This window comes from Phoxinus phoxinus, assembly GCF_949152265.1.
Source record: "Phoxinus phoxinus genome assembly, chromosome: 22".
Lineage (NCBI taxonomy): Eukaryota > Metazoa > Chordata > Actinopteri > Cypriniformes > Leuciscidae > Phoxinus > Phoxinus phoxinus.
The window spans coordinates 13,033,293-13,060,928 of NC_136897.1; the positions used below are offsets into that span (position 1 = coordinate 13,033,293).

The 27,636-nt window shown below is 38.8% G+C and overlaps 1 protein-coding gene and 1 long non-coding RNA gene across 9 annotated transcripts in view; one reads left to right on the top strand and one right to left on the bottom strand.

Moving 5' to 3' along the window:
• ect2 (epithelial cell transforming 2) overlaps window positions 1–22,175 on the top strand; it is a 33,816-nt gene extending 11,641 nt beyond the window's left edge. For 2 of the 8 annotated variants that reach the window (XM_079597214.1, XM_079597215.1), the window contains 19 exons: window positions 434–564; window positions 816–931; window positions 1,235–1,297; window positions 3,160–3,382; window positions 3,691–3,807; window positions 4,821–4,945; window positions 6,357–6,476; window positions 6,551–6,619; window positions 6,730–6,840; window positions 6,938–7,034; window positions 7,262–7,343; window positions 7,507–7,585; window positions 9,844–9,963; window positions 11,368–11,506; window positions 12,559–12,713; window positions 13,317–13,424; window positions 13,594–13,734; window positions 17,300–17,561; window positions 21,332–22,175. In XM_079597214.1, the coding sequence (XP_079453340.1) occupies window positions 434–564; window positions 816–931; window positions 1,235–1,297; window positions 3,160–3,382; window positions 3,691–3,807; window positions 4,821–4,945; window positions 6,357–6,476; window positions 6,551–6,619; window positions 6,730–6,840; window positions 6,938–7,034; window positions 7,262–7,343; window positions 7,507–7,585; window positions 9,844–9,963; window positions 11,368–11,506; window positions 12,559–12,713; window positions 13,317–13,424; window positions 13,594–13,734; window positions 17,300–17,551 (2,248 nt within the window). In that variant the 3' untranslated portion in view covers window positions 17,552–17,561; window positions 21,332–22,175. The remainder of the gene's footprint in view (window positions 1–433; window positions 565–815; window positions 932–1,234; window positions 1,298–3,159; window positions 3,383–3,690; window positions 3,808–4,820; window positions 4,946–6,356; window positions 6,477–6,550; window positions 6,620–6,729; window positions 6,841–6,937; window positions 7,035–7,261; window positions 7,344–7,506; window positions 7,586–9,843; window positions 9,964–11,367; window positions 11,507–12,558; window positions 12,714–13,316; window positions 13,425–13,593; window positions 13,735–17,299; window positions 17,562–21,331) is intronic. The other 6 variants (XM_079597217.1, XM_079597219.1, XM_079597216.1 and 3 more) reach the window with 3 other exon arrangements.
• LOC306990423 overlaps window positions 1–27,636 on the bottom strand; it is a 598,642-nt gene that overhangs the window by 46,250 nt on the left and 524,756 nt on the right. The gene's annotated exons all lie outside the window — the stretch shown is intronic.

The following is a 27,636-nucleotide window of genomic DNA, read 5'->3' on the forward strand; positions in this document are numbered from 1 at the left end:
TTTATGTAGTGACGACTTTGAAAGCCTTTTTTTTTCTGCTGTATTTTAAATTGCTAATATTAACAATAACTGAATGAAAGGTTTGAAAAATAACCATTAATATGTTCTTGATGTTGACCTTGACTTTTGTCTTTCATGTCCTGGTCTGTCCCAGGTCTGGCTCTATTCTAATGTTAAATTCCCACTTCTACAATCCAATCCTCAAATATCCTATTTAGCTTGGAAATGCATCAGATAATGGAAGTAAAATGTGTTGCATTTTAATTGAATTCACAGAATTGTAACTATTTTAACACCAACAAAAATAAACTGCTCCTCCTTTAGTGGTCAGAAGTGTCTTCTAAAACGCCCAAAAACATATTCACACTTCTTTTTGTAGCATATTTTGGTGTTGTGGTGTGTCTGATTGCTGTTTTTTTTTTTTTTGGTTTAGCAATTTCCACGCAGGGACCGAGGAGTTCCGTACAGAATTTAAAGTCCCTCCGTTCCAGGACTGCGTTTTGAGCTTTCTGGGATTCTCTGAGGAGGAGAAAACTAACATGGAGGAGAGGACTCAGAAACACGGTACTGAACTCTCATGCATCAGTGTCTTTCCTGAAACAAATCTAAAACGTTTCATGTTTTCAAATGTCACACAACTTCTGCTCAAATAATCCTCGATTAACCAAAGCTTTTTCATTCTGATGCATCTGAGACGCTGACCCAAGGATATGTCTCTGTATTTTATTGCCAGACCTTCTCTGTAAAAGCCAATGACCCCTGACTTCTGCTTGAGGGGGATTTTTAAAGGAGTGTGTTCTGCTTGTTTTGTTCAGGTGGACGAGTCCAGGCAGTGGGTGATGAAAAGTGCACCCACTTGGTAGTTGAGGAGAACTCCATTAAAGAACTGCCCTTTACTCCCTTGAAAAGACTCTATGTAGTGAAGCAGGAGGTATGAACTTGACTTAACGTCTCACAAGTACACGCTGGGCTTTGTGTGGGACCTTAATAATAGTGTGTTGAAATACACTCTGTTATTTCATGCTGTTTACTATCTGTAGTCTATTATCTAGTATGTTGCGAGGAGTGGGAATCTTTTTTTTGTGGCACACATCAGGGGTTTTAGTAGTTCAGTTACAATCATAAATGCATCACTATTTATTTAAAGGTGTTAAAGGGTTCAGTGGAGGTGTTTTAAGTGTTTTAAAGGTGTTTTAGTTTTGTGGTTTATTTCTCATTCTGTGTTTTTCCGCAGTGGTTTTGGGGCAGTATACAAATGGACGCCCGTGCTGGGGAATCTATGTACTCTTATGAAAAGGTGAGGAAACCTGTAAAATGACAGCAGTTTGGTTCTGGAAGTACTAATCTCATTTGTTTTCTCTTTAGAGGATTTTTTATTTATTAACATAAACATTTCACGACAAACCTCACAATTAGTTATGAAGTGATGGTCTGTGCTTTTGTAGAAGTCACAAGTCTGATTTCAGGTAATATTTTAAATCTAGGGATGCACCAATCTATTGGCTGATAAAAGCAATTATTTTCACTATCAGCCATCAGCCGATTGTTTAAAAACAGTTGTTGATCAGGGCTGGTTATATCCTGTTAATCAAAAGGGGTGGAAGACTGCAACTCATACTGTGTTTGACATCCCAAAATTGAACATGAGACATTTTCTTCAAAGTTAATGTAACTGCACTAACAGAAAAAAAAAAAAAGCCAGGGTTGCCTGGTCTGCAGTTTTTCCCTAAACAAAGTACATCATGGTTGCATGACTTGAATGTCACCACAATTTAGCTCCTGACTAGTGTCTGAAAAAACAAAACGGTCCCACTTTATATTAAGTGGCCCTAATACCTGTGAACTAACATGGTAACTACATGTGTACATAGTATGTAACTACAGTGTAAGTACACATTGGTACATAGTATCTAGAACTGTATTATTAGTGTAACTACACGTATGTAACAACCCACGTAATGGTATGTGTAAGTTCAAATGTGTAACAGGACATTGGTAACAACACTTTTTTCAGTGTAACAGGAATTATGTAACTACATTTTGTAACAACATGTAGCCTATTTGTTGTTCCACTTCCACATGCAGTCTTAGATACTGCAGTTACCAGTTGATGTACACAACAATTACCTTAACAATTACACTTTATATTAAGTGGACAGTTCCTGAGGAGTTACCATGTAACACTGGTATCACAAGGTGAAACTTTAGTTGTAATTCAACATTAGTCCTGCCAGTCATAAATACATGTATTCCAACTGGTAACTGCAGTATCTAAAACTGCATGTGGAAGTGGAACAACAAATAGGCTACATATTGTTGTTACAAAATGTAGTTACACATAATTACTGTTACACATGTGTACTTACTGAAGTGAAAAAAAATGTTGTTACCAATGTCCTGTTACACATTTGTACTTACACATACCATTCTGAGGGTTGTTACATATGTGTAGTTACGCAAATGTTACAGCTGTAGATACTATGTACTAATGTGTACTTACACTGTAGTTACATACTATGTACACATGTAGTTACCATGTAAGTTCACAGGTATTAGGGCCACTTAATATAAAGTGGGACCAACAAAACAAAACAAAACAAAACATAATCCTTGAAAATGAGTTAGAACAATGTCCCATTTAGCCACTTGTTAGCAACACCCATTTTCAAGACAATTAAAAGCTTAAAAAAAAAATCACAAAGGGGTTTTACTAATGTACTTCTTTGTCATAGGCTAAATATGAAAATATCTTATTTTAGGCATTTAGCCAAAAATCTATTCAAAAACCCATTGACTTAAATGATTATTCACCCAAAAATGAAAATTCTGTCATTTACTCTTACTTACCAGTAAGTTGTTCCAAACCTGTATGATTGATTTCTTCTGCTGAACACAAAAAAAGATATTTTTAAGAATGTCATCACCCAAACAGATTTTTTTTTTTCATACTATGGAAGTCAATGGGGTCCATCAACTGTTTGGTTACCTATGTACGATATATTTAGAAGTGCTAAAATGCTAACTAGTTTATGTCATCTTTGCCTCACTTTATACAGCACTTATATGCAGTGTATCATGAAATATAAGTACTGTGATTGAATTTACATCTTCACTAAAGTGCGGTGCACTTATACATGTTGTCACGTGTCTTCCTCGCAGCCGGAGAGTCCTGCGATGAAGAAAGCCGTGTCTCTGCTGTCTCTCACGACACCCAACAGTGGCAGGAAACGCCGTCGTCTCAGAGAAACATTGGCTCAGCTCACCAAAGAGACAGAGATTTCTCCCTTCCCACCGCGCAAGAGACCGTCGGCTGAGCACTCCCTCTCCATGGGCTCCCTGCTGGACATCTCCAACACACCCGACACGTGCAAAACCAGTGGAGGTGAAATGAATGATCCGGCATGTCATGTGCCTAAAGCAGCCAAATAATATAACACTTCACACTGTCTTCCACTAGTTAAACAAATGGATAGAATTTATTTTTTTAACATTCATGAAAAAAACAAAACATTGCCCTTATTGGTTGTTTGAAAAGTTTGTAAAAGTTCCCACTGCATTATGTAAGAGTTCTGTTCCAGAACTCTCTAGGCTTTGATCTCTGAGGTCCAGGGTGATCCCAGGCAAGGCTGAGATGAACCAGAACCAGGTCAGGGTTTGTTTTAGATAAGTGAGGCAGCTGTCTTTTTGCAGAGCTCAGGTGCAGGAGGAGCAGCGGTAGGCGGAGGAGTGCCAGACAGCGTAGATCAGAGAAAGAGTGGCCACTGCAGCGTACAAGCACTCCAGTGTGCAGACAGGAAAACCAGACAGGTGACATTCATACAACTTTAGCCCAGGGTGTAGGGTTAATGTAAACATATACCTATAGTAATGTAGGACTTTTGGAGAAAACGAGGTTGCTTACATTGATCACATTTCTTAGTATTGGTTTAAACAATTTATTTATTTATTATTATTATGTCCGTGGAATGCACAATGCTGAATACAGTTTAGGGTGTGTCCACACTTGTTTGGTTATTTTGGTCTTTCAAAACAAACAAATGATAAAACAGATTTTGAAACATCTTTTTCAACCGAAAACAATCCTGCCAAGTGTGAACACACCCTCATGTCGATAACCACAGAAGAAAAAAATCTTCCTTTATTTATTTTTTGTTACAATTTGTACCATTTTACCAAACAGAACAGCAAAAATGACTAAGATATTTAAATACTAAGATATTCAAATATTGAATATTTACACCTGTACTTACACGGATAGTCCACTGAAACATTTTGATTCTATCATTTACTCGACCTCATGTCGTTCCAAACCTATATGCATTTCTTAAGAAATATATTTTTCAGTTTTGGTTCCAATTGACATCTTTTTTTCTTTTGGTCAATACAATGGAAGTCAATGGGAACCAAAAATTTTTAGTTACCAACAACATATATTCTTTTGTTTTCCACTGAAGAAAGTATTGTGGAATGAATATGAGGGTGAGTAAATTACATAATTTTTGAGTGGACTATACCCCTTTTACATGTATATGATTTGATTTAGTACAGCTGAACTTAATTCAGAATAACTGATACAACGGTGCATTTTGCTCTTTTCTGTGTTCCTGATTGATTGATTTTTATTTAAATTTCTATTGAACATGGAACATTACTTTTAATTAAACTGCACATTTTAATTTGATTTCATAGATGGATTCCTATTGACTATTTTTCTTCAACATCAAATATATTTTAAAAAGAGGATGAAACCTATCATAGGATGGGATGTAACAGTGTAATGTATAGCTGCTAACCCCTGCGTGTGTGCTTATGCGTTTCAGAGAATTCCAAACCTCCCAAAAGCTCGACTCCCGCCCTTCCCAAGCAGTCAGCGCGATGGCAGGTCTCCAAGGAGCTCTACCAAACCGAGAGCAACTACGTTGATATCCTGGCCACGGTCATGCAGGTTTGTGTTCAGTGTGCGTGTTCTCTTTCTCCATTCACACACATGAGAATGTGGCAATCTGCAGTACCTGGCTGTGGTCTTATCAAGCTAAACCAGTGCCTCTGACCAGTAGGGGGGGAAGTGATTTAGATTTGGGCGCAAATGCCATGGACATTTGAGTTTTGCTTTGCATCCTTACATGTAGAGCTCATACAACACACACACACACACACACTTCTGTGTCTGCTTGCATAGTAAATGCCACATCATATGCCCCGCAATCAGAATCCAGCAAATTTCACTGAACAGTGGAGTCAGATCATCAGGCAATACTGAATAGCCTGACCTTTCCATTGTGGTCCGCTGGATTTTTATTAAGTTTATGGAGTAGCTGTCAAGTCTGCACGGGACTGATTTTCCCAGTTTCATTCCACTCTCACAGCACTGTAAATCTTTTCCATATGTTATGTTCTCAACAGTTTATTAAAATAAAAAATATATAATTATTTAATTGTAATTATATATTTATTGAATTATTATTTAACTATATTATTTTTATAAATGTTTTTTTTTATGCAACCCTCTAAAAAACGCGAGTAAATCACTCGTATATGCGACAAAATTTCATACGAAAAAATTATTTAATTTGCCAATAGCTAGTAAATTGAACAATTACAAAAAATAAGTTTAGCGCATATATCATTTAATTTAGCGCATATATAATTGAATTGAGCTTTAACCTGTCGCTTTCTCTCACGCGCGAATGCAAAAAAGAAACAAATCAGAAGTGACATTAAAGACATTTATAATGTTACAAAAGATTAAGATAAAAAAAGCTATTTTGAACCTTCTATTAAAAAAATCCAAAAGAAATATGGTTCCACAAAAATAAGCAGCACAAATGATTTCTTAAAGATCATGTGACTGAAGACTGGAGTAATGGCTGATGAAAAATAAGCTTTTCATCACAGAAAATAAATTAAACGAAGTTGTAAAATAGATTCAAATAGAAAAGCTATTTTAAATAGTAATACTGTTTCACAATATTATCACCGTTTTTACTGTATTTAATACAGTTTTAATTTGAGCATCAGAGACCTATTTAAAAAACATATTGAGTACCTCAAACTTTTGAATGGTAGTGAATAAACTACAGTTTTAGGGTTTATTTTAAAATGTCAAAAGACAGTTTTAAAACTTTCACCCCACCACTCTAATATAAATTTCACTTTGTCTGCCATCTCTTAGAAATAGCACCCTCTCATGCCTACAAATCAGAGGTTTAGTCCAGTCCCGCAACAAATCTAATCGGGTCTTTTAGTGATCCCGCAGGAATGCAGACCTCTACTGTCAAGTCCCGCGGCATTAGTGAGTGTCTCGGGGTCCATCCTGGCTTAGTGATCTAATTTCTTTTATTCATCGGTTCTTTCAGCTCTTCAAATACCCACTGGACAAAGAGGGGCAGGTGGGCGGCCCCATTCTAGCTCAAGAAGAGATCAAGACCATCTTTGGCAGTATTCCAGACATCTATGATGTGCACACGAGAATAAAGGTAGGCAATAACCTTTCCAAAACGCTGAGTAAAGGCTGTGTTGAACGTGTTCGCTGATGAATGTGCTTTGACAGGCGGATCTCGAGGAGTTGGTGATGAACTGGTCTGAAGAGAGGAGCGTTGGAGACATTATCCTGAAATATGTGAGTGTGATAAAGCTTTGAACTCGACCTCCTCGTGGAGCTCATAACGGAGTCAAAGACTGAATGGCAGCTTTTGTGATCTCTCTTTATTTTTTAAAATCCTCTCTCAGTCTGGGGAGCTGGTGAAGGCCTACCCACCATTTGTCAACTTCTTTGAGATGAGCAAAGAGACCATAGTGAGATGTGAGAGGCAGAAGCCAAGGTTTCATGCGTTCCTGAAGGTACTGATATCTTTAGAGTTTAAATCTACTTTATAGTTAAATGGTTTTATATGGGCTTTTTTTCATTATTCACATCTTCTTTCATTTTGTTATCCAGATTAATCAGTCTAAACCCGAGTGTGGCCGCCAGACTCTCGTTGAGCTTTTGATTCGTCCAGTACAGAGACTGCCGAGCGTCGCCCTCTTGCTGAACGGTAACGCATGAATACGGCTGTCGGCAGGATGCAAGTGAAAGACACACAAACAGCTGTTTCTATTCAGTAAATCTGACTGAATCCAGATGATTAAAAAAAATTCCACTGCATGGGGGAAAAAAAACAATTGTTGATCAGCCTCATGACATTATTCAATAAGCGGTTTGTTTTACCTCTGTATGCGGACACAAGAAAACGAGATTTAGAGTGGATTTTGTTCTTTGTAGATATAAAGAAACATACATCAGAGGACAACCCCGATAAAGTGACGCTTGAAAAGGCCATCGAGTCTCTCAAGGAAGTGATGACGTGAGTCCTGCGATTAACGATTAACTTAAGATGCACCAAAATTTTGGCAAGCAACAATTTTCAGCCAAATTTGTTTTTCTTTTTCAGCCAAAACGGTTTTAGTCGGCTGAAACAGTGACGTTTAATCAAAGATTTATTTAGCTTTCTCTCTTTATTTTTACAGGCATATAAATGAGGATAAAAGGAAAACAGAGGGACAGAAACAGATCTTTGATGTTGTTTACGAAGTGGACGGCTGCCCTGTGAGTAATTTTGCCTCTTTTCTGGAAATGGTTCACCCATAATTCTGTTATTTACTTGCCTTCAAACAAGTAGAGCTATATTCCAAGTCTTTTGAAGCTTTGAGTCAACAGACCGCAATGAAAGACGCTATTTGCTGAAAATCGCCGCCTTCTGTCACAGCTCTCAAATAACTTCACCTCATTTCCACGTCCCCGACCAGCACAAATGAAGTCACCATATTATGACCAAGGGATTTTTCTCGCTCTTTTGAAATAGGAGTATGATGTAAGCATACTCCAACATTCACCAAGCAAATCTCCACCGCCAGTCCACTCAGACCATGGAAACTATAAAAACCGCTCATTCAGAAATCATCACAGTGTTGAGGTCAGAACCATGAGCACATTAAAACATGTCCATCCATTTACACGCCCCCCCAAAAATTCAACTATTTTGCAATAGAGCGCAGCCAATCGTAATAGATGTAATTTCCATATAGATGTTAAAGTGCCTCTCTTGTGCTTTTTCTGATATCACCTTTCATGTAGTGTTTAATATGGCTGTTTGTGAATGTAGAAGATCTACAAAGCTTCAAAGATCAATGCTGCCCTCGAATGACATCTACTTTGACACTTTACGAACACTGTAGCTCTACCTGAGGCCTGGAAGGGTTTGGTTCGTGTTATCGGCATATCAAGAATACGCTGTTTTCTGTGCTGCGAAAGCAAATCCACTTTGCCTGTGCTTCCAAACGATTCAGACTCGAATTGATATGAACAGTATCGATAGCATCGCTTTTATGCTATCACTGTGCTGAGGAAGCCTCCAGAGCTGAAATTCAGATATGGGTGTTTTGTTTCCAACGTGCACTGTATAAGCGGTAGACCAATCACAACATACTGGGCAATCTGACCAATCAGAGTAAAGGAGGGGTTTAGAGAGACTGGGTCCTTTATGGAACCGTTTCAAACACTGAGAAAAGAGGTGATGCTGCAATGTATATCATGAGAAAATAAAGTTTTTTGATCTTGGATGCATGTAAAACTCATAAGCCAAAATGTTGTAATAATATAGGGGCACTTAAAAGCTACATTTCTCATTTTAACGGTACAGTAGCTGAAACATTCTGTTTCTAAAGGTCAAACGGAGCGGAAATGTTCTTGTAAAACTACATTTAAGGAACACGCCGACTTTTAAATTGGCACTTAAGCTTATTCACCGTATCCCCCAGAGTTAGAAAAGTCCTTACATAGCCTTTTCATCTCCGTGCGTGCCGTAACTCTGTCTGACGCACCCACCGCTAGCTTAGCTTAGCACAAAGACTGGAGGTGAACGGCTCCAGCTAGCATACTGCTCCCAATAAGTGACAAAATAACACCAACATTTTCCTATTTGTATAGTCACAGCGTGTACAAATGACAAGGTCACATGAGACACAGCCATCTTCTAACCATATACTGGGAACTATATTCTCAGAAGTCGAAGCACTGCTACTTGGGCGGAGTGATTTGCTCACAGCACATGAGAAGCCCCGTGGTGAAGAGCATAGAGTTCGCTCAGTGTTGCGCTAATCACTCCGTCCAAGTAGCAGGTGGGTGGGGGACGTCAAACAGAGTTATGGCACCCACGGAGATGAGAAGGGCATGTATGGACTTATCTAACTCTGGGGGATGCAGTGAATGAGCTAAAGTCCCAAAAAGTCAGCGTGTTCCTTTAACCATTTCTGGTGCTTTAAAGCTTTACTAACATTTAGAAGTAGACTTGAATGTGTTGAATATGGCTATTTTAACAGAAAAATGTTAACAGTGTGTCACTGTATCGTTGGCTGCCGTTCCTCAGTCTTCTGTCTGTGGTGGGAGATGCTGCCATGCTGTCTGAAACTTCCTCTCACCATTAAATCGATCAGAGTGAGTCAGCTCATGTTGTCTCCTGTCAGACTCGCCCCAGAACAGCTGCGTTTAGAGACGGGGGCTGCCAAACCAATGATCGCCCCCCCAGCTTTTCCTGGATCAGTTTGGTTTTTGTAGCTCATGGGAACTGAAGCAGCATGGACACGAGTCAGTCTGATCCAGGAACAGCACTCAGAGGAATCTGAGAATATGTGCCCGCAGGCTCAGACTCGGAGACAGGAAATGCAGCATGTTCATCAGGCGCTCTGATTGATTTGAACAAATTTCTGCACTCCAATCACTTATAATTAATTCATTTGCTGAAAAGGTTGCAAATGTCATGCGAGGATGAAACTGATTTTTGTGTGTGTGTTTGTGTGCGCCTGCAGGCCAATCTGTTGTCGTCCCACCGGAGTCTGGTTCACAGGGTGGAGACCATCGCTCTGGGAGACAAACCCTGCGATCGGGGAGAACATGTCACACTCTTCCTTTTCAACGACTGTTTGGAGGTAAAGCTCAGTCTTTCCTTATCACTGCACCATAACTGCTCTTCTGAATGCGTTTATGGAAATATTACAGATGGGAAGCAGGTCCCCTCCCTCTTTTCTTCATAATGCAAATGCTCCATCAGCTTCCCAAAAGCAGCACCAATATATGAAAGTCATTAGTCTTGATTTCTGGTCTTGTTTATGGGTTTTTTAATGATAGCCTTATGATGTCAAACTACTAGCTAGATTTTCACTATATTGCTATTATTACACCCACATTGCATTTAAAAAACAATTACATTGATAAAAAGTGTGAATGCTAAGTATCAGAATGACTTTGGAGCTATCCACTGTTGTTTTGTGAATCTATTAGTTATTTATTATTTTGTTTGTGTATCTGGATCCTTCCACTCATTTTCATGAAATGTTATGAAATGTTCAAAAACAATAAAATGTATTAAATGCTGACAGCAATTTAAATGCACCTCTTCTATAAGCATGTTCTGAATGAAAATTCTTTTTGATTATTTTTAGGTGGTGTAATTATCCTGAAAATGTAATGAAGGAAAATGTACCATTTTAAATGCAGAAATTTGTGTTTTTTATTATTATTTAAAAGTAGGAACAAATAATTTGACTTTTTGCGACTGCATAGTTCAAGACAACACCAGAATATTTATGATTCAAGTATTTATTTTGTAACAATACTTTTCACTTTATTACTGTTTAAAAATTATTCATATACTCTCATATTTACATAGTGTCAGGAAAATATTACCATTGTTTACTCCATTTGACATTTTTTTCATTAACTAAACATTTTTGATGCATGTGTGAACCTAATTAGCTTTCTAAGGAACTAGCACATGTATTCAAACTAGATTTATCATGTTTTGTTTGTGAATATCTAGTGGACACCTCTTTTTTGGTCTTCCCTTTCCTCTGTCCTCCCTAAATTTCCTCCCTTTTTCTCTTCTCCAAAATTTCAGCAACCTCAACAATTGTTTGTTCAGTTTACGGGTGAGCGGTTGAAGAAAGAAATGTGTATAATTTATGCGTGTTCAATCTGTGCTTGCTGACTCGACTCTCTGGCCTGTTTCCCCAATTAGTGAGGGGATGCGTTTAAGCCCCGTGGAGGGGTTCGCTCGTGTGTGCCGGCATGCGGCGGTGGTCCTCCTCGCCCAATGCCGGCTCTGGCCTAGTAATGAGAACAAGGAGAAGGGAAGACTCTGAGTGATCAATTATTCATTTTAGGAAGTCCTCAGTATGCATATCTGTCACCCCGATCTGCATTACACATTTCGTCTCTTCTAAAGCACCAGAAGGACTCCCCACTGTTCCAGAAGAGAACATTTGACATTCCTGCATTATGAAGAAAGCTGCATGTTTTAAGAGTTTAATATGTGTGTGCGTCTTCATATTCAGATCGCCAGGAAGAGACACAAGGTGATAACCACGTTCCGGAGTCCGTTGGGTCAGACACGGCCGCCCGCCCAGCTCAAACACATAGCCCTGATGCCCCTGTCCCAGATCAGAAGAGTCCTTGACATCCAAGACACAGAGGGTGAGGGGACCACCCGACATTCTGCATCCTACCAAGTGCACTCGTGCATATTTGAGTTTTCTGTGTTCTGAATTGGCACCCTGGAGAGGGAGGTTAAAGTCTGGTTATGTGTAAAGTGTGTCAGTTTACTGTAGAGCTGGCTGATGTTGGTAAAAATTAATTGCATTTTGGTCTAAAACAGATTCTAAAGGACACTAAATCCTTAATCTTGTTTACTTTTACATCCTCACCTAAAATGTGTGATCAAACTATATAGAGGTGCTATGTATTGCTATATTTGTAAGAGTTTTGATTTGATTCTTTGAAACCAGTTCAGAGAAATGAATCAAACTTACAGGCTCTAAAATAATTTTTGTTATTGTCTATAGCGGATATGCTATTAAAACACGTCTGAATTCTTTTATGCCAAACAAGGAAATGGAAGGATCACAAAACTAATCTGATTCTGTGGTCTTTAGGAAATTCTATGGCCATAAAACGCACATAAAATCTTTGCAATATTCACAGCATTATTTTTTTATTGCCAGCAGAATCATTGAGAATATATTGTGAATTTTTAATATATCACCCAGCCCTACTTGACTGGATTTTGATGAGCTAAAGTCACAGTAAGACCATAATTTCACACCGTAATAGCACATTATTGATGAAGATCACATTCTGGAGCCTGGAAATTTGACTGATTCAAATCGGTGCGTCCACAAGAGCGGCTCCTCGTACTAGAATCCATTTCATGTTTCAAATTAACTAATTTCCCAGTAGTCCACTTGTTATGGTCCCATCAATGTATAGAATGAACTCCTGCCCTACATTGATTCCCGCTGAATCTTGTTTCACTTGGAAAGACGAAATCTGAAAGAAGTTAAATGTGTTGTGAATGTTTTATGTTTTCAAACGAACAAAATGTCAGTGACAATGTACAGCCAGCTGGTCATTATTAGAAGATAAACTCTGAAAGGGTCTCGTATCATCCTGCAGATTCATGCCGTCAGCCTTAGTTCTAGGTCACATCCCTGACCTCACATTTTTGTGTGTATTTGTTTATATCTCAGATTGTCAGAATGCCTTTGCCCTGGTGGTACGTCCTCCTACAGAACAGGAGAACCTGTTATTCAGTTTCAAGTTGACGGCCGAGGACACCCTGAAATCTGCCTGGCTCAAAACTCTATGTCGACAAGTGGCCGACACGATTTGCCGAGCTGATGCGGTGAGTGAACGCGCACACACATATAGAAACATGGCCACTTCCTCCTCAGATCATCCCCCTCAGGCCTGGAACAGAACTCAATTATTTATTTTATTAGCTCTGCTTTCTTTTATTGTGGCTATAAATTAGGAGGTTTGTGTGGGCCTTTTGGTGTTGGCTAATCCTATTAGATGCTCCTGTGTGGTTAAACTGGGAGGCAGATTAATGTAATTAAGAGTGGAATTGTACTTGAACTTTACACTTCAGACACAGACGTCTTTATCTTCATGCTGCAGAAACGCAGGTCCCGCCCAGGCCATCCACCACGGCACATGTAATTGGTGCAGGCGGGCAGATGCATGTATTTCTCTTTATAATTAAACAACCAGACCAAACCCTGCGGCTAAGTGCATTTTGACCCGTTCCTGCAGTTCCCCCATCGACCATGAGGTGGCGACCTATCCACACGTCACCTGCGTGATATGCGGCCTCATTCATTCTCTGCTTCCCTGAATATCAAGAAGCCCCAGCTGTTTGGAAAGCTGAACAGTGACGCTTCTCTTTGCATTTTGACAGGCCAGCAGTATCGCTGTGTATTTATTTAATTTTCCATGTCTTAAACAGGAAGATCTCATTCAGAGCACTGATCCTGACTCCGTCCAAGTGAGCACAAAGGACATGGACAGCACGCTCAGCCGAGCATCCAGGGCCATCAAAAAGACCTCAAAGAAGGTAGAGCGAGGAACCTGAAACTATTGAAAACGATGGCACAACTCGCATGCAAATTTGGTCTTGCTGTCAATATGATATCATTCTCAAGAAAGCATTCAGAACCAAGTAACTATTCTTAACACGTGCCTTGTAGAAAACGTATAGACTAATTGTGCATTTTTGTGTTTAGGTCACACGAGCGTTTTCTTTCACTAAAACCCCCAAGCGTGTGCTTCAGAGGGCATTTATGGCCAATGGTACCCCAGATGAGAGGAGTCCTGGCCCAGATGGCGATCACATGGGCCGAATGTCCAGCAGCTCCACACTGGCTGTGAGTCCACACACACTTTCTGTCTTTCTTTTTCTTCTCACAAATCCACTGGTCTAACATACGAATAAAAGACGCACACCCGGTCGATTGATGCAGCATAATATAACGCACTCACATTTAAGACCTATTCACACAATCCTCTTACTAATGTTCAGAAAAACATGCACAACAACATGATGCATCTATAGTATGTGCTCCTTCAAGGCTAATTCACTCAAAGAATAAAGCAAAAAAAAAAAAAAGCTTGTTTTTGGAGCTTGTCAGCCCTGGTGCCTATTCAAGGAACATGAACAAGATCTTTATTTTTTTTTTCATCTGTACGTTTCTGCTAGTTCAGAGCAGAATGGGCATTTTCAATTCCCTTTTCATCAAAATTTCAAGCGTGCTGCTGTTCTGAATATTAGCACGGTTGAGATTTGACGGAACTCGGCAGGTTTTTTTTTTTTTTTACTGTTTACTAAAATACACTATTACTATTAATCTAAAATTAAATGTGTAGCTGCTGTATGTTTTAATGTATATATTTTATAAATAAGCACATTTTGCTTAAATTAGAAAAGAAATAACAACAATTGGTACTGATCTTTGACTTTTGAGTATTAATTTTTTTAAAGGTAGGCAATTCCGGAGAGGCTAGGAATAGCAATCTAGCTTTTGAAAGCATGAGATTCCACTCTCCCTTTACAGCGCTCTCCAAAGCCACACCTCCTTCAAAACACATGAGCAAGAGCAGAATCTGAGAGATGGCGTTAAATTACTTAATGTCTCAAAGCACATAACTTGCATAACAATAATAATGAACAAAAACAACCTATAGAGCTTTTACTTGTACCACCTGACTGCTGCAGATTCCTCGTTGCTAGTGTTGCAATAGAACGTTAAAATCTGGGTCTGAGGATGTGAACAGCTCCGGGTAGAACGTCACTGGTTACGACATGTGAATGCAGCACAAGTTCAGTGTTTTGGTTCAGGAGGAACTAGAGGTCTACACTGGCTTTAAACTTAAGCCCGAACCTGAAATCATTTAATCCGACCCGAACATTAAGGTTATATTTTAAGCCTGATCCCAAGGTCCGTTTCTCACAGTAAATAGCCTACTTTTTTTTTTTTTTTTTTTTTTTGTGCAAAATGCTGTATTTTATGATTGCTTGCAACTAGATTAAAATAGTTAAAAAAAATTATATTTAAAAAAGTATGCTACAAACACCGTTTCACCAAGGCACAGCGACCCCCTCATCATTCAGCACACAAGAAAAAAAAGAAGAGATGAAGCACGGACTTACTAATTACGAACCTTTGATGTGGTTGAACAGGTGAAACAGTCACAAATTCCCTTGGAGCTCAAACATTAAACTTCAAAACAGTTCGCTTAGTTGCACAACTATTTACACAAATAGCTTGTATTCTTTTCAGTACGAGTTACGAAGAGCAGCTTTGACAGTTGATGGTTTCAGCGCGTCGTCCTCTGATTATGGTGTTGTGACTGAAATAGCGCGCGCGGGAGCACATGCGCAAAACTGTTTTGTAAAATGATATATGATCAATTAAAAATTATTCATATTTATTTTAACTAAACTGTTGCTCGCATGTGCTCCCCTGCGCACTATTTCGGTCACAACACCGCAATCGGAGGAGGACGCTGAAACTGCGCACGTAGCCTACTTTCTCTCGCATGCTCATAATTACGATCACAACATAGCAAGCAGACCAGCACACGGCTCGCAAACTATTTGTATATCCTACATAGTTTTTCTAAGTTACAAACCCGACCCGAACCCGAGGCTATTCATTAAACATTAACCCGAACCCGACCTAAAACCCGTGAGTTTTTCGGGACCCGTCGGGCTCGGGTCGGGTAGCAGACCTCTAGGAGGAACTGGCTGCGGTTTATTTTTGCCGCTGTCTTATTTTTTTATGGTGGCTGTCTGTCTACAACTCTGCGTAGCCTTATGGAAAGCGCTGATGTCGTGTGATGTCTGCGCGAGCAGGTATGGAAATATGATACTGTCATTTAGTGGCATCACACTTGGTGCGAACAGGCATTTACATAAATGCGTATTTTGATTTAATCTCATTTTTCACAGTTAAACCTTTACAGTATGACTTGCCAATTCAGTTGGATTGAATTTCCCTCTGAGGATTTACTTGTTGCTTTGGTCATTCACTCCTGTTTTTCTTTCCTTCAGCGTAATGCAGGGCTCCAGATTGCGGTCTCTTTTTTTTCTTTTTTTTTTGCTGATGTGACTAAAATTGATGTCGCACTGGTGCCACCACAGCGTTGCCCAACTAAGAGCTGCCATTTCTGTTGCATATGGGAACATTTTTTAACTGCAAACGAAACAAAAGCAGAACAAAACCACGCTTCTGGTTTGAGCTGCGCAGCGTGGACCGTTTATCAGATTGGTCCAATATTATAGACATCTGATCTCGATCATGTGACACCGTAACTACACCATGCTGGGAAATCCATTGACAAAGCAGTGTTAATAACATCGCTGCGATATCTCGTGAAAAGTATTCAGATTCAGCGCAGAATTCTGTTATAAAGTTATAGAAAGCTTTTCAGTCGACAAATCACGACATTCACCATGCATTTAATGTAGCAACCTTAACTGCAGACATCCCACCCTACAAAAACTCATTTCATCAACCCCTCCAACCTCCACCCACCCTATATACTACACAATATAATATATTATAATCTGAGTTTAATAGAGTCGTAAGCCGCATTACCCAGGTCGCGCGCTTGTATAAAATGTGCGTCAGTCAGGGAGCCGCTATCAACATGTGGGAGACTCTCAGACCTTTAGGGTAGAGGTGGGATGTCTACAACTGTAACCGTGGGATGTCTACAACTGTAACCATGGTATTGTGGGAGAAATTGTCAAATGTTTTTACATTATTCATTTCAGGGTTCATACAACCTTTTGAAAGTGAAATTCAAGCACTTTTTTTTTTCAAGGGCTTTCAAGTGCGTCACTTTTTCCAGCTCTTCAAAGCTCTTAATATTATCCAATTTAATTAATGTGATGACCAAAAATAAAAAGGTAACAATTTTTGCCTATAAAAACCAGGTTTTTACATGTTACTGTTATTACTGCATCTTAGCTCAAGCTTAGTGCTTTACGGTCAAATGTGCATTTCCAAGAAATAAACATGGAATATTATTAGTTACTGCACTTAATAGCAGAAATAATAGTAATTTTATGATTAAATTACCTTTGATTAAAAATCCCCCCAGCGCTACAAGACCAGGTGTTGGTTCCACCATCTGTAGAACTTAGTGGCACTAGTGCTACTGCTCTCAAATGCGTCTCGTTCCTTGAAAAGGGATATTTTTACCTTTTTTCATTAAGGTGATTCATGCACTGCTAAATATTTGAGAAATCCCTGCGTTCGTAACGAGATCGCGTTCAAATTTTTCACTTCCTCTTTCAATTTTAAAGTGAGTAATTGTGAAGCCATGCGATGCAGGGACGGAGCCAGATGAGGTTAATGCGCTCTCTCTCTCTCTCTCTCTCTCTCTCTTTCTCTCCATCTCCCTCTTCCCTCCGTGTGTGAGTAGATGTCTCGTTCAGCCTCTACGTTCAGTCTGACCGGCTCTATTAAAAGCGCAGTGGTTCAGCGGTCAAACTCTCTGGACCATGCTCCGCGGCCCAGAGTCCCACTGTGTGTCCGCACTCCGTGCAGTCCAGAGAGAGCTCCCGAGACCCAGCCCAGACCATCCGTCCTGTCCCTCCCAGCGGCTCAGTGCATAGAGCTGCTGGCGCCCCCCGAACCGCAGCGCAGGTCCCCGCGGCGGGAGACCCACCTCTAGGACTCCTAATGTGAGCACAGCAGTTCTGCCTCTTTGACTCACTGTGACTTACTAACTCCTACTGCATCTGGGGACGGTGTCAACACTTACTCACTAGCACACGGATGGGCTATGGTGGCACTCATTTATTATAGATGATCAGAGGATATGTTCAGAGGTATCACTTAAAAACGAAAATTAGTTACCCTCACCCTGTATGACTGAGTTTAAGTAACTTATGTAATTGTTAGAAATGTAGTGGCCTCTCTTTTTTCCATTATGAGTGAATGGGGGTCCAGATTGGCAGCAAATGACAAATAAAGGTCCATAACTGTAACTTAACTGACATTTTGACCATTGTTAAAGGAGAACTCCGGTCAATTTTAACATTGAGCTCAATTTTTAGTAAATTTGGAGTGTTGTCAATACAGAGAACAACGACAAAAATCGGTGTTGCCTACACTGTGTTATCCTCTTTTTAAAATTTACACCCTATTTACTTGAATGGGGCAAGTTTTAAACTTAACCAGTTCTTAGTCTTATCATCCTTGATGTGTCATTACAAGTGCCCAGCCATGTTGAGTGATTCCTTCAGAGTGAACACGAGTGAATCTGACTGCAGGAGATGTGAAAGATATGAATAAAAATGATGTTCTATCAGCCAGCGCAAATACCTGTATTTAGTTCCTGTTTTCGGTGGAAGTCCAAAGTAGTCGATTGTCGAGTTCACGCGCATAGGTTTAGTTACTATGATCACGCACGTGAACTCGACAATCGATTACTTTGGACTTCCACCGAAAACAGGTACTAAATACAGGTATTTGCGCTGGCTGATATAACATAATTTTTATTCATATTTTTCACATCTACTGAAGTCAGATTCACTCGTGTTCACTCTTAAGGAATCACTCAACATGGCTGGGCACTTGTATGACACATCAAATATGTTAAGAGGATAAAAGCAGGTTTAAAATTTGCCCCATTCAAGTCAATAGGGTGCACATTTTAAAAATAGGATAACAGTGTAGGCAACACCGATTTTTGTCGTTGTTCTCTGTATTGACAGCACTCCAAATTTACTAAAAATTGAGCTCAATGTTAAAATTGACCGGAGTTCTCCTTTAACTTGTCCTGACCTCTGAAGTAGCTATCATCTCATTCGCACTTCTGCAAATTCCAACTTTTAACGTTATGATTTACGAATATGCATCACGTGATCAATAATTGGCCATCATACCGATGTCATGTCTTCAAAGTTGTCACGTTGCATTACTGTAAGTATTATTTGTATACTATTTTAGTACTCTTTTATTAACATTTTGAATTGGCTTTTTATATTTTCTGTTTAATTAATTTGATTAATAAATCAATTTAAATTAATAAATGAAATGTATTTTTTGTTGGCCATTTAATTTTAGTACATTTTAAATTCATTAAAATAATTTTTATTTCAGTTAGTTGCCAAAGCATTAATTCTAAATTAAGTTATTTAATTTCTGCTTTATTTCAATTAATGAAAACGATTTTTAATAGTTTTAGTTAACAACCCTGGGATTTGGACAGCAAAGGACATAAATAAATACAAATTCGAACTGAAATGCTTCTTATTATTCATATGAAACCCTTTTATAATATTTAAATAAATAAATTATTTCCTTTATTTTTTTGGAGCTTGACAATCCAGGACCCCGTCCACTTTTTATTGCTTGGTAAATAACCTAGAAATTCTGTTCTACAAAATAAAAAAAGACAGAAATATCCTTATTTTTGGTGAAATATGCCTTTAACACAGACCTCAGATCATTTATGATGGGTAAAATATGAGACCAGCTGACACATGCTTTTATAGTTCCATGATTCTGAGTATAATGGCGGTCCTCATATAAAGACGTAATTGTTACTGCGGCATACAATGTGATTTCTTTTCTTTTTTTCCATAAATCTCATATTTTTACTGTGAGACTGTTACGAGATCACATTGGCATGATCTATGGGCGTGAAAGCTGTAAAGTGGCTGATGACCGTGATTTAATCTCCTCCTATTTCTAATTTAAACCCATAAAGTATCATCTGTATACTGGCGTGTGTGTGCATGTTTCGTTTAACACACAAGGCAATTCATCAAATGTTTTTTCCCTCCTCATTGCCATCGGCCACCTTTATTGATCCCGAGGCCTCCAACGGCACTGCAAGGCCACCTTAATTCTTATTAAGCAATGCTAAGTAATAGGATTATTTGTGTGCATGTGTGAAAGCAGCCTGGTGCTTGTTACATCGGTGGGCTCATTAAGAGTAAAGCTAAATAAATTGGGTTTGTGGTTTGCTAACCTCCTTTTCACCCTCACATCTGTTTCAAGAAGAGAATCTAGTATTATCCTCTGCATGTAGGTTATTCCTTCGGGTAACACTGTTGGTTCTGATGGGTGAACACTTAACTAGGGTCAACTGTGTGCATTCTTACCTCAGCGAGCTTGTAAAGCCAATATCATTAACACGGATTTCTCCCCTCGCCTCTTCTAACCCCTCTTGAATAAACTTCTACAAAAACCCGTGAACCTCTGGCTTCTGCTAGAACACTTAAAAAAGGCACTGGCCTTTGGTTAAAAGACAGAAAATGTAATGTTAAGTTCCTAGCCTCAATCCACGAAGATGAGCTGTAGTTCTGTTAGGAGTCTGTACGGATGGGCGGTGTGATGGTGAATATACCGTGAACTGTTAATCTCAACAAAATTACAAATAAAAACATTATTTGACAGTTTTGATCATGAAAACTGGATGACAATTAAACTGTTAAAGTACCTTAATGTAATGTAAAAATATATATAAAATAGAGAGGGAGAGCGAGACCTCATTTGCATATTTTTATACTGGTTATACTTTTCTTTTTTTTTCTTTTTTTTTAAGGGCTAGTTAATCCAAAAATGACTTGTCATCTCACCTTCATGTCATCCCACACCCGTAAGAGTTTCGTTCATCTTTAGAATACAAATGTAGATATTTTTAATGAAATATGAGATATTTCTGTCCCTCCGTTAACCGCTACACAACTACCAATTTCGAAGATTCCAAAAGTTCATAAAGGGTTCGTAAAACTAATTCATCAGAAAATTTGGACTAAAATGTCTGATTTATAAGCGACTTGGTCGCTGTATTTGATGAATATTAAATTTAGGCTTTTATTCACACAAACATTGATCAGCGAACATAAACCGAAGCTCAACTGTGCATGCTTTATTTATCACAGCGCAGCTGACTACGGTAGCTGGTTTAGTCCAAAAATGTGCAGTTCTTTGGCAGTTGGGTCTGTTCGAGGTCGAATCACATTCGCACCACAATCGAACCGCTCCAGAGTTCGTTTGAAAGCACCCTGAATCTAATTTTCTCATTATATAATTTGCCCATCACCTAAAGTAATCTTGAATGCATGCAAACCTTCTGTAGGAAGGCACTTTAAATATATCATTGTAAAAAAAAAAAATGATAGTGTGATTTTATGAAATCGCTCACACAGTGATACAATTATTTTTTTTTGTCATACCGCCCACTCCTAGTCTCCAGTATGAATAGTTTGTAAAAAGTGCCCTAAGAGCATTCCAGCTCAACCAGCACTCAAGCCCTGCATTGAATCTTTAACAAGGTCTTCTGGGTATGGGAATGCACCAAAGGTTAACACATCCACCACGTCCAATTCAGCACTCTTGGGTCTTAAACTAATTACAGACTGGAATGGAAATAACCCAGTATTACCCTAAAACTATCCTTTCATCGCTATATTAAATTTTTTTGGTTTTCTTTTTCCAGGCTGTTCATTCCCCATCCATGATCAACCTCTCCTCTGCCTTTGAGAGGAAGTATCACACCTTCAGCAGATCCACAACTCACCTGATCTGAACTTTGCGTCCTGCACTCTACAGTATTGAAATTAATTCCACACTACGGTACCACGTCCTCTAGCACATCCAAGCAATTTACAGGTCCAGAACCCACCAAATGAAGGAACGGCTTGTGTTGATGGCGATGTCTGGGCACATTTAATTAACGTAGGGACATTTATAACAGTCGTGTTCTGATTTTATTAGAGTAGAGTTTTCACGCATTAACCACTGCGTAGTGCAAAGTATTTCATGTTTTATTTCTTAATCCTAAACTAATCTAGTTTTCAGCTTTTATAAAGCTATAGACATCTGGCCATTGCGTTTTCAGTGGGATGCTACCACAGTAATGTCTGGTTTGAAATGCAGCCGTGTACTTTTAGAAGTGATTTTTTTTATTGTTGTTGATTCAGGGGTATTGGTTTCTAAAAGTCAAAAGAGAGTTGTGGTCAGCCTGCCATATTTATTCTCCAGAATCACTTCTAAAAATGTTTATGTAAATCCTCCTTTCTGTCTCTATTTATGTGTAAATATTGTATTTGTCCTCATAATTACAGTTTGTCTCTACCTTTTTTGTAGTCTCTGCACTTACATCAACACCAACATGAGTTCATGTGTAAAGCAAAATTCACTTTAGTCTGTAAAATGGATTCATATAATGTCCTTGCCTACTGCAGATTTGTTTGGAGTGGGTTGGTTTTATGTTATTGGTTTGACTACTTTTGAAGGTGACTTCATTTATTCTTTATCAATAAAAGAAGCATAAAGCCTTCATCGTGTTTGTGTCTGTTTGAAAACCGTTATTTTTTTTATGAAGGAATCCGCTTGAAATGGGTCTCAGATGAAAATGTAACATTGAAATCCATTTTCCTATCTTGCACTATGAACTAAAGCGTAGTTTACTTCAGTAGAAATCTCCTTATAAATGACAATATTTGATTGATTAGGGATGGAGCTAAACCCGGCAGGACAGTGGACCTCAAGGCGAGAGTTTCCCCATTTCAAAAATTCCTCTCAATGCGTTTTACTTAACTCCAGATGTTATAAAAAGTGACATGAAATTATTTTTTGCTGTTCATTTACCACTCTTGCCTGTTTACGGGTTAAAGCCCAAGTTTATTTTTTACATGCACGGCATTGCAAACAGACTTGACACATGCGCACTAGAACAATGTTCAATAAAAAAAAAAACATGTACTCGTTTAAACTGCAGTTGCGTGATTATCTTAACCTCTTCATACAAGTGTGGATTTTTGGTTTCTTGCCACTGTCACCTCTGGCTTGCTTAGTTGGGGACACTTAATATTCAACAATATTATTGATCTGACTGCGCTGACACTATCTGATGAGAACTGAGCAGGGGTGCGTTTTTCAAAAAAAAATTAAATTACTTTATTGGTAACGACAGAAGTTGTGACCATGATTGGCTTTGGGAAACGCACCCCTGGATGATGACATCACCGTTTTCTGCAGAACTGCTTTACAGCCGAATTGAACTCATTTAATAATTGATGATCTTTACAATGAAACTGAATCAAATCTTCTTCTTTTTTTAGCTGCTTTACAGTCGTATTGAATTCTGTTTGCATCATTGAATCATCATCTTCCTGTTATCACTGTTAAGCTGCTTTGAAAAACTGTATTTTATAAAGCGCTATAAAAATAAAGGTGACTTGACTTGTTGCCATCTCCAGTAGTTTTTGGTCCAAAACCATAATGTAAGTCCTATATATTCAATTTATAATTCAACCAAAAATGCATATACTCTCGTCATGTGCTCATTTACTCTCTCTAATTTCGATCCAAATCCCTATGACTGTTTTGAACAATTGTTACCAGAAAATAGAGGCGGCTTGGATCACAGTCAACAGAAATGATGGTTCAAAATATTGGATCCATTCCCAGATTGAATGAGGGCCATTGTGGGTGATGCGTGTCGCATCTGAATGTCTCTTTGCTCTTTATACGTGTCATTTGACTCGTTGGAAGATGAACAGAAGGTTCACAATCATAACCGATGCAGCCAAACAGCTGTTTCGACAGAAGAAGCCGATGGCATCACTTGCAGATTTATTTATGGGCTTGTAAAGAAACGCATGAAGACCGATATGGACCATTGAGTCTGTTTTCAAAAGCATCAAATGGGCTAATTATTATGCAGTGTACCGTTGACACTTTTGCAACCCCTCAAACAATAGATTTGGAGGCTTTAGCGGCTCTGTCCAGTCTTAAGCAAATCCGTTGTGCCATTCCAGGGTGCTCATTATTGCCCCAGGAGGCCTTTGCTTGATACTTGTGCTGTTTTTTCGTTGTATCCACGCATCTGCGTGCAGTATGGCACTATACAGCCAGCCTTCGTTTCACCTAACTAAAGGCTTAGATGCTGAATAGTATCCTGGATACTGAGCTAACCCTGGAGCCCTGACTAAGAAAGGCCAAGAATATAAAATAAAAGGATAGCAGAGGTCTTGATTTTCTTTTTATATTTCCCTTTATTCCACTTCAAAGCCAATGAATGCCTCTTGTTTGTAGTTGGATTGGCGAGTATAGGCCCTTTGTTCTCGGTTGTGGTTTCACAGACAAGACGAGGTCACTGCCCCAAGCTGGGCTCTATCCTCAAAGACAGTTTAATACAGTAAAGATGACCTGACCTGAGGTGCGAACAAATATGAATCAGCATTTGTTTTGTAATATGTGTTATTAGCTTGTTCTGTCATTAAGAGTCCAGACAAATTTTTACTCTAATATCTCTGCTAAGGCAGGATAACTTTAAGATACAAGCTAACAAGGCCGGCAGGGTTTATATAGAGCAAACATTGCATCATTCTAGTTGTGTGGAGTGGAAACTCTTAAGCTTCACTCGCATGATTTCATATGGCAAAATGAAATGTGTCTGATACAAACTCCTAGGTCAAAATTTCATCATTTCGCACTTATCTCTAACAGAGAGCAGAAAAACGCTGGCAGTTTTTGTCGAATAGCTGCTTCTGGCAATTTGTAACTTGGGGCCCATTTACACCTACATTTTTGGTGAGCAAATCGGGCAGCACTTGCCCTAACTAAAAGCAAGTTGCAAATGCATCCTAGATCATTTCGAAGCCCGCTAAAGCCACATCCCGACGGATTCTGACCACATTCGAGAAAGGTGTAAATGTGAAAACCAGAGGTTGAGCTACAAATAATGTGATGCTTGTGACATTATACAATATCACACCAACTTCTTATCAGTGGCCAGAGCTCTTTTAGTCAAAGAACAGTTGCAGATTATATTCTTTCGATTCTGTTCTTCCAATGTGAAATACAACAGACACTGCATTCTTATGATCTCGATCAGCGATTTAATATCCCATGAATTATTTCTCTGCACTACTGGAATCTTTCACATCTCTCCCCAAATCCTCACTCGCGTCTCTGTCCTGGTTGTTTTACTCAAGGTTCTTTAAAACTTTTTGTAATGTTTTCTTCGCTTCTAATACCGGTTCATATCCTTTACTGTAGAAATGTTCTCAAAGCAAGGAGATGCAATAGACCAGATACCTTATTTATGATGTCAAAATAAAGCATTTTGAATTCTCTGTGAATGCATTTAAAATGTGGTAAATAACATTGTTAAAATTTTGCATATTTTAGCTCGAGTTCAGAGAAGCCTTTTCATCCCGTTATAACAAAACTTTTTCAATTGATCTGAATTTACACAGTTTATAAGCGATGCACCGATATGGTTTTTTGACTGATTTTAACAGTGTTTTAGTGTTTTGATCATGTTTTAAATTAGCAAAGTTCAAAAACGCATGCATTAAGGTATACTAGCTAGTTTATTTGTGTATCAGACAAATATTGACCATGATTGGATCCATTTAACATTCAACAGGCCGACGTAAATAAACAGAACAAAGATACATATGAAATAAACTGTGTAGCTCTAACAGTAGATTTCAGGTAAAGAAATAAAGTAATCAAATGTAAAATATAATTTTATTTGTATAAATTAAATATACATTAATCCTTATTAAAGTTACAAAAGTTATTTGGTCAAAGTTAGTGAGCAATTTTTTTGTCTTTTGTTGTTTTATTAAAGTCCCCATGAAATCAAAATTGAAGTTATTTGGCTTTTGCCTATATGCTAGCCTTACTCTTTTCTTTACTTAATCTAGTGTGCTCCAAAACAGTGACAAAATTCGCTTTTAAAATTCTGCACTTCAGCTTCTCGTCAGATTTTCTGTCCAATCAAATGCTCTCTGAAATCTCAAGCGTTCCGCCCCCTACAAATAGACCCAGAAGCTGGGCTAAAATTGGTAATTTTTTCACACATTTACAATTTTCTACATGGTGAATGGAACAGTGCACTATATAGGGGAAAGGGAATGATTCAGGCAGTGTAATTCTGCTTTTCATTGGGGCGAATGAAGTCTGGTTTCACGTTAGTGTCACTCGATCCAGACACGATAGCACAGAGCGGATCACGACGCAGACCAGAAAACGTATCGGACCCATTTGAATTCTGCACAGAATGATATATTTTAAAGCGATATGGAGGCGATTAGGAGGAAACTGCACCTTTACCGAGCTCAACGGATTTTTAAAAAGGGGAGGAGCTGTTCGATATGTCCCGCCCTGTCTTCCTGTTTCATGTTTACGACCATGTTTACAAGGATATTCACAAATTATTTTACCCAGAGAAAAACATTGGGTTATCCAACAGACATTATAGAACTCAGTTGCAGTTCATTAATAAACCATAGGTTTGTTACATCTACCTTTTTCATGCTAACCGATATGCAAAAATTGTACGATACATCAGTGCATCTCTAATATAGATCGCCCGATAAATTTGGACACTGACCATTTTACTCTGGAAATGGACTTGGTAGTTTTGGTATGAAATTTTATTGTTTGCAAATACATTATACTTTTTAATCATGTAAGTCTTGCTGTGAAAGGGCATTTTACCAGTTACCAGAATGCTAAGATCCACTGAGAGTGGGACTCTTCTAGGGGGGTTTGTTTAGGACATCAGATAAGCTAGTACAGCAAGTTAGTTCCTTATGTTTCTCCAATCCCTTCGTCTTCTCCTTTGCTTGCTGCGTGGAATCAATAATGAAGAAAAGTGCAGCTAAATGATGCATTAGTACACAGCTGCCGTTGTAAGCCGAGTACAAATAGCTATGAGAAGCTGTTGGGTTGTTTGTAGTAGGGCCGCGGATTGTGCAAGTACCTCTCATTAGAATGCCGCGTGTTTTTTTTTTCTACAAAAAGACTAATGATTTATTGATGATGTATCCCAGTGAGCTCCAGGCTTCCTGTTGAAGATCTCTTCCCAGGTGAGACTCGTGGAAATGGGAAAAGATTGAAGGGCAATGAAGGGACTTCTCGCTTAGCGTGAGGAACACATGTTGGAGGGTTAAAAGTCGAGTTAAAAACATGCACGTTATTAGAAATGTACTCTGTATTCATGTTGGTTTCATAAGATTTGAAAAACATTCAGAAATGTAAGACAACTTTCAAATATAATGACTGCAAATGTGGTGTTCATAACCTGAACTAGCATTGTCCTAAAATGGTCCAATTATCGGTTTTGAATTTGTTTGGCTGTTTTTTCCCCCTGCATGTTGATCGGAAGCATTAAAAAGTAAGTTGTCTAATATTATTTTAAATGATTTGAAATATTAAATGGCCAATTTTAAATGATCATTAATGGAATATTGTGGTGGTGTTTGCTTTTGTTGTTGTTTTGCTGACAGATACCATAGTTACCTAGCATCTAGCCACAGGGGCTAATTGGTCCGCGCTAACCGGCCCAACTGACTTTGCTTTTGGTTGGGCCGAGGTAATATCTTTCTTCCTCCTGCTGATTGGCGCCTCCATTCATGCGCTTCTACTTTTCCTCCACCAGTCCTTTCTCTGCTGTAACTGCTTTGTGCAGGAAGTCCGTTGAAGTGTTCGTTATGTTCAAAGGACTCTGATTATTCCCAAATGAGCGCGTACCACATTAACTCTCACAAGGCTGCGATAATGACTGTAGCCCGAAACGTCTCTCCTCTGAAATTCAGACGGCACTTCTCATTTCAGAGAATGAGTTTGTTCGGTCTCCGGGAGACAAAATCAGAGCGCGCCTCTAAACGCGTCCAATTAAATATATTTTCGGGAATCTTACTCCGCGTCTAACGAGCATTAAAAACATAACCTTGAAAATTCCGTCAGGATTATACAGATGTAACACGCTGCCTCTGGAGA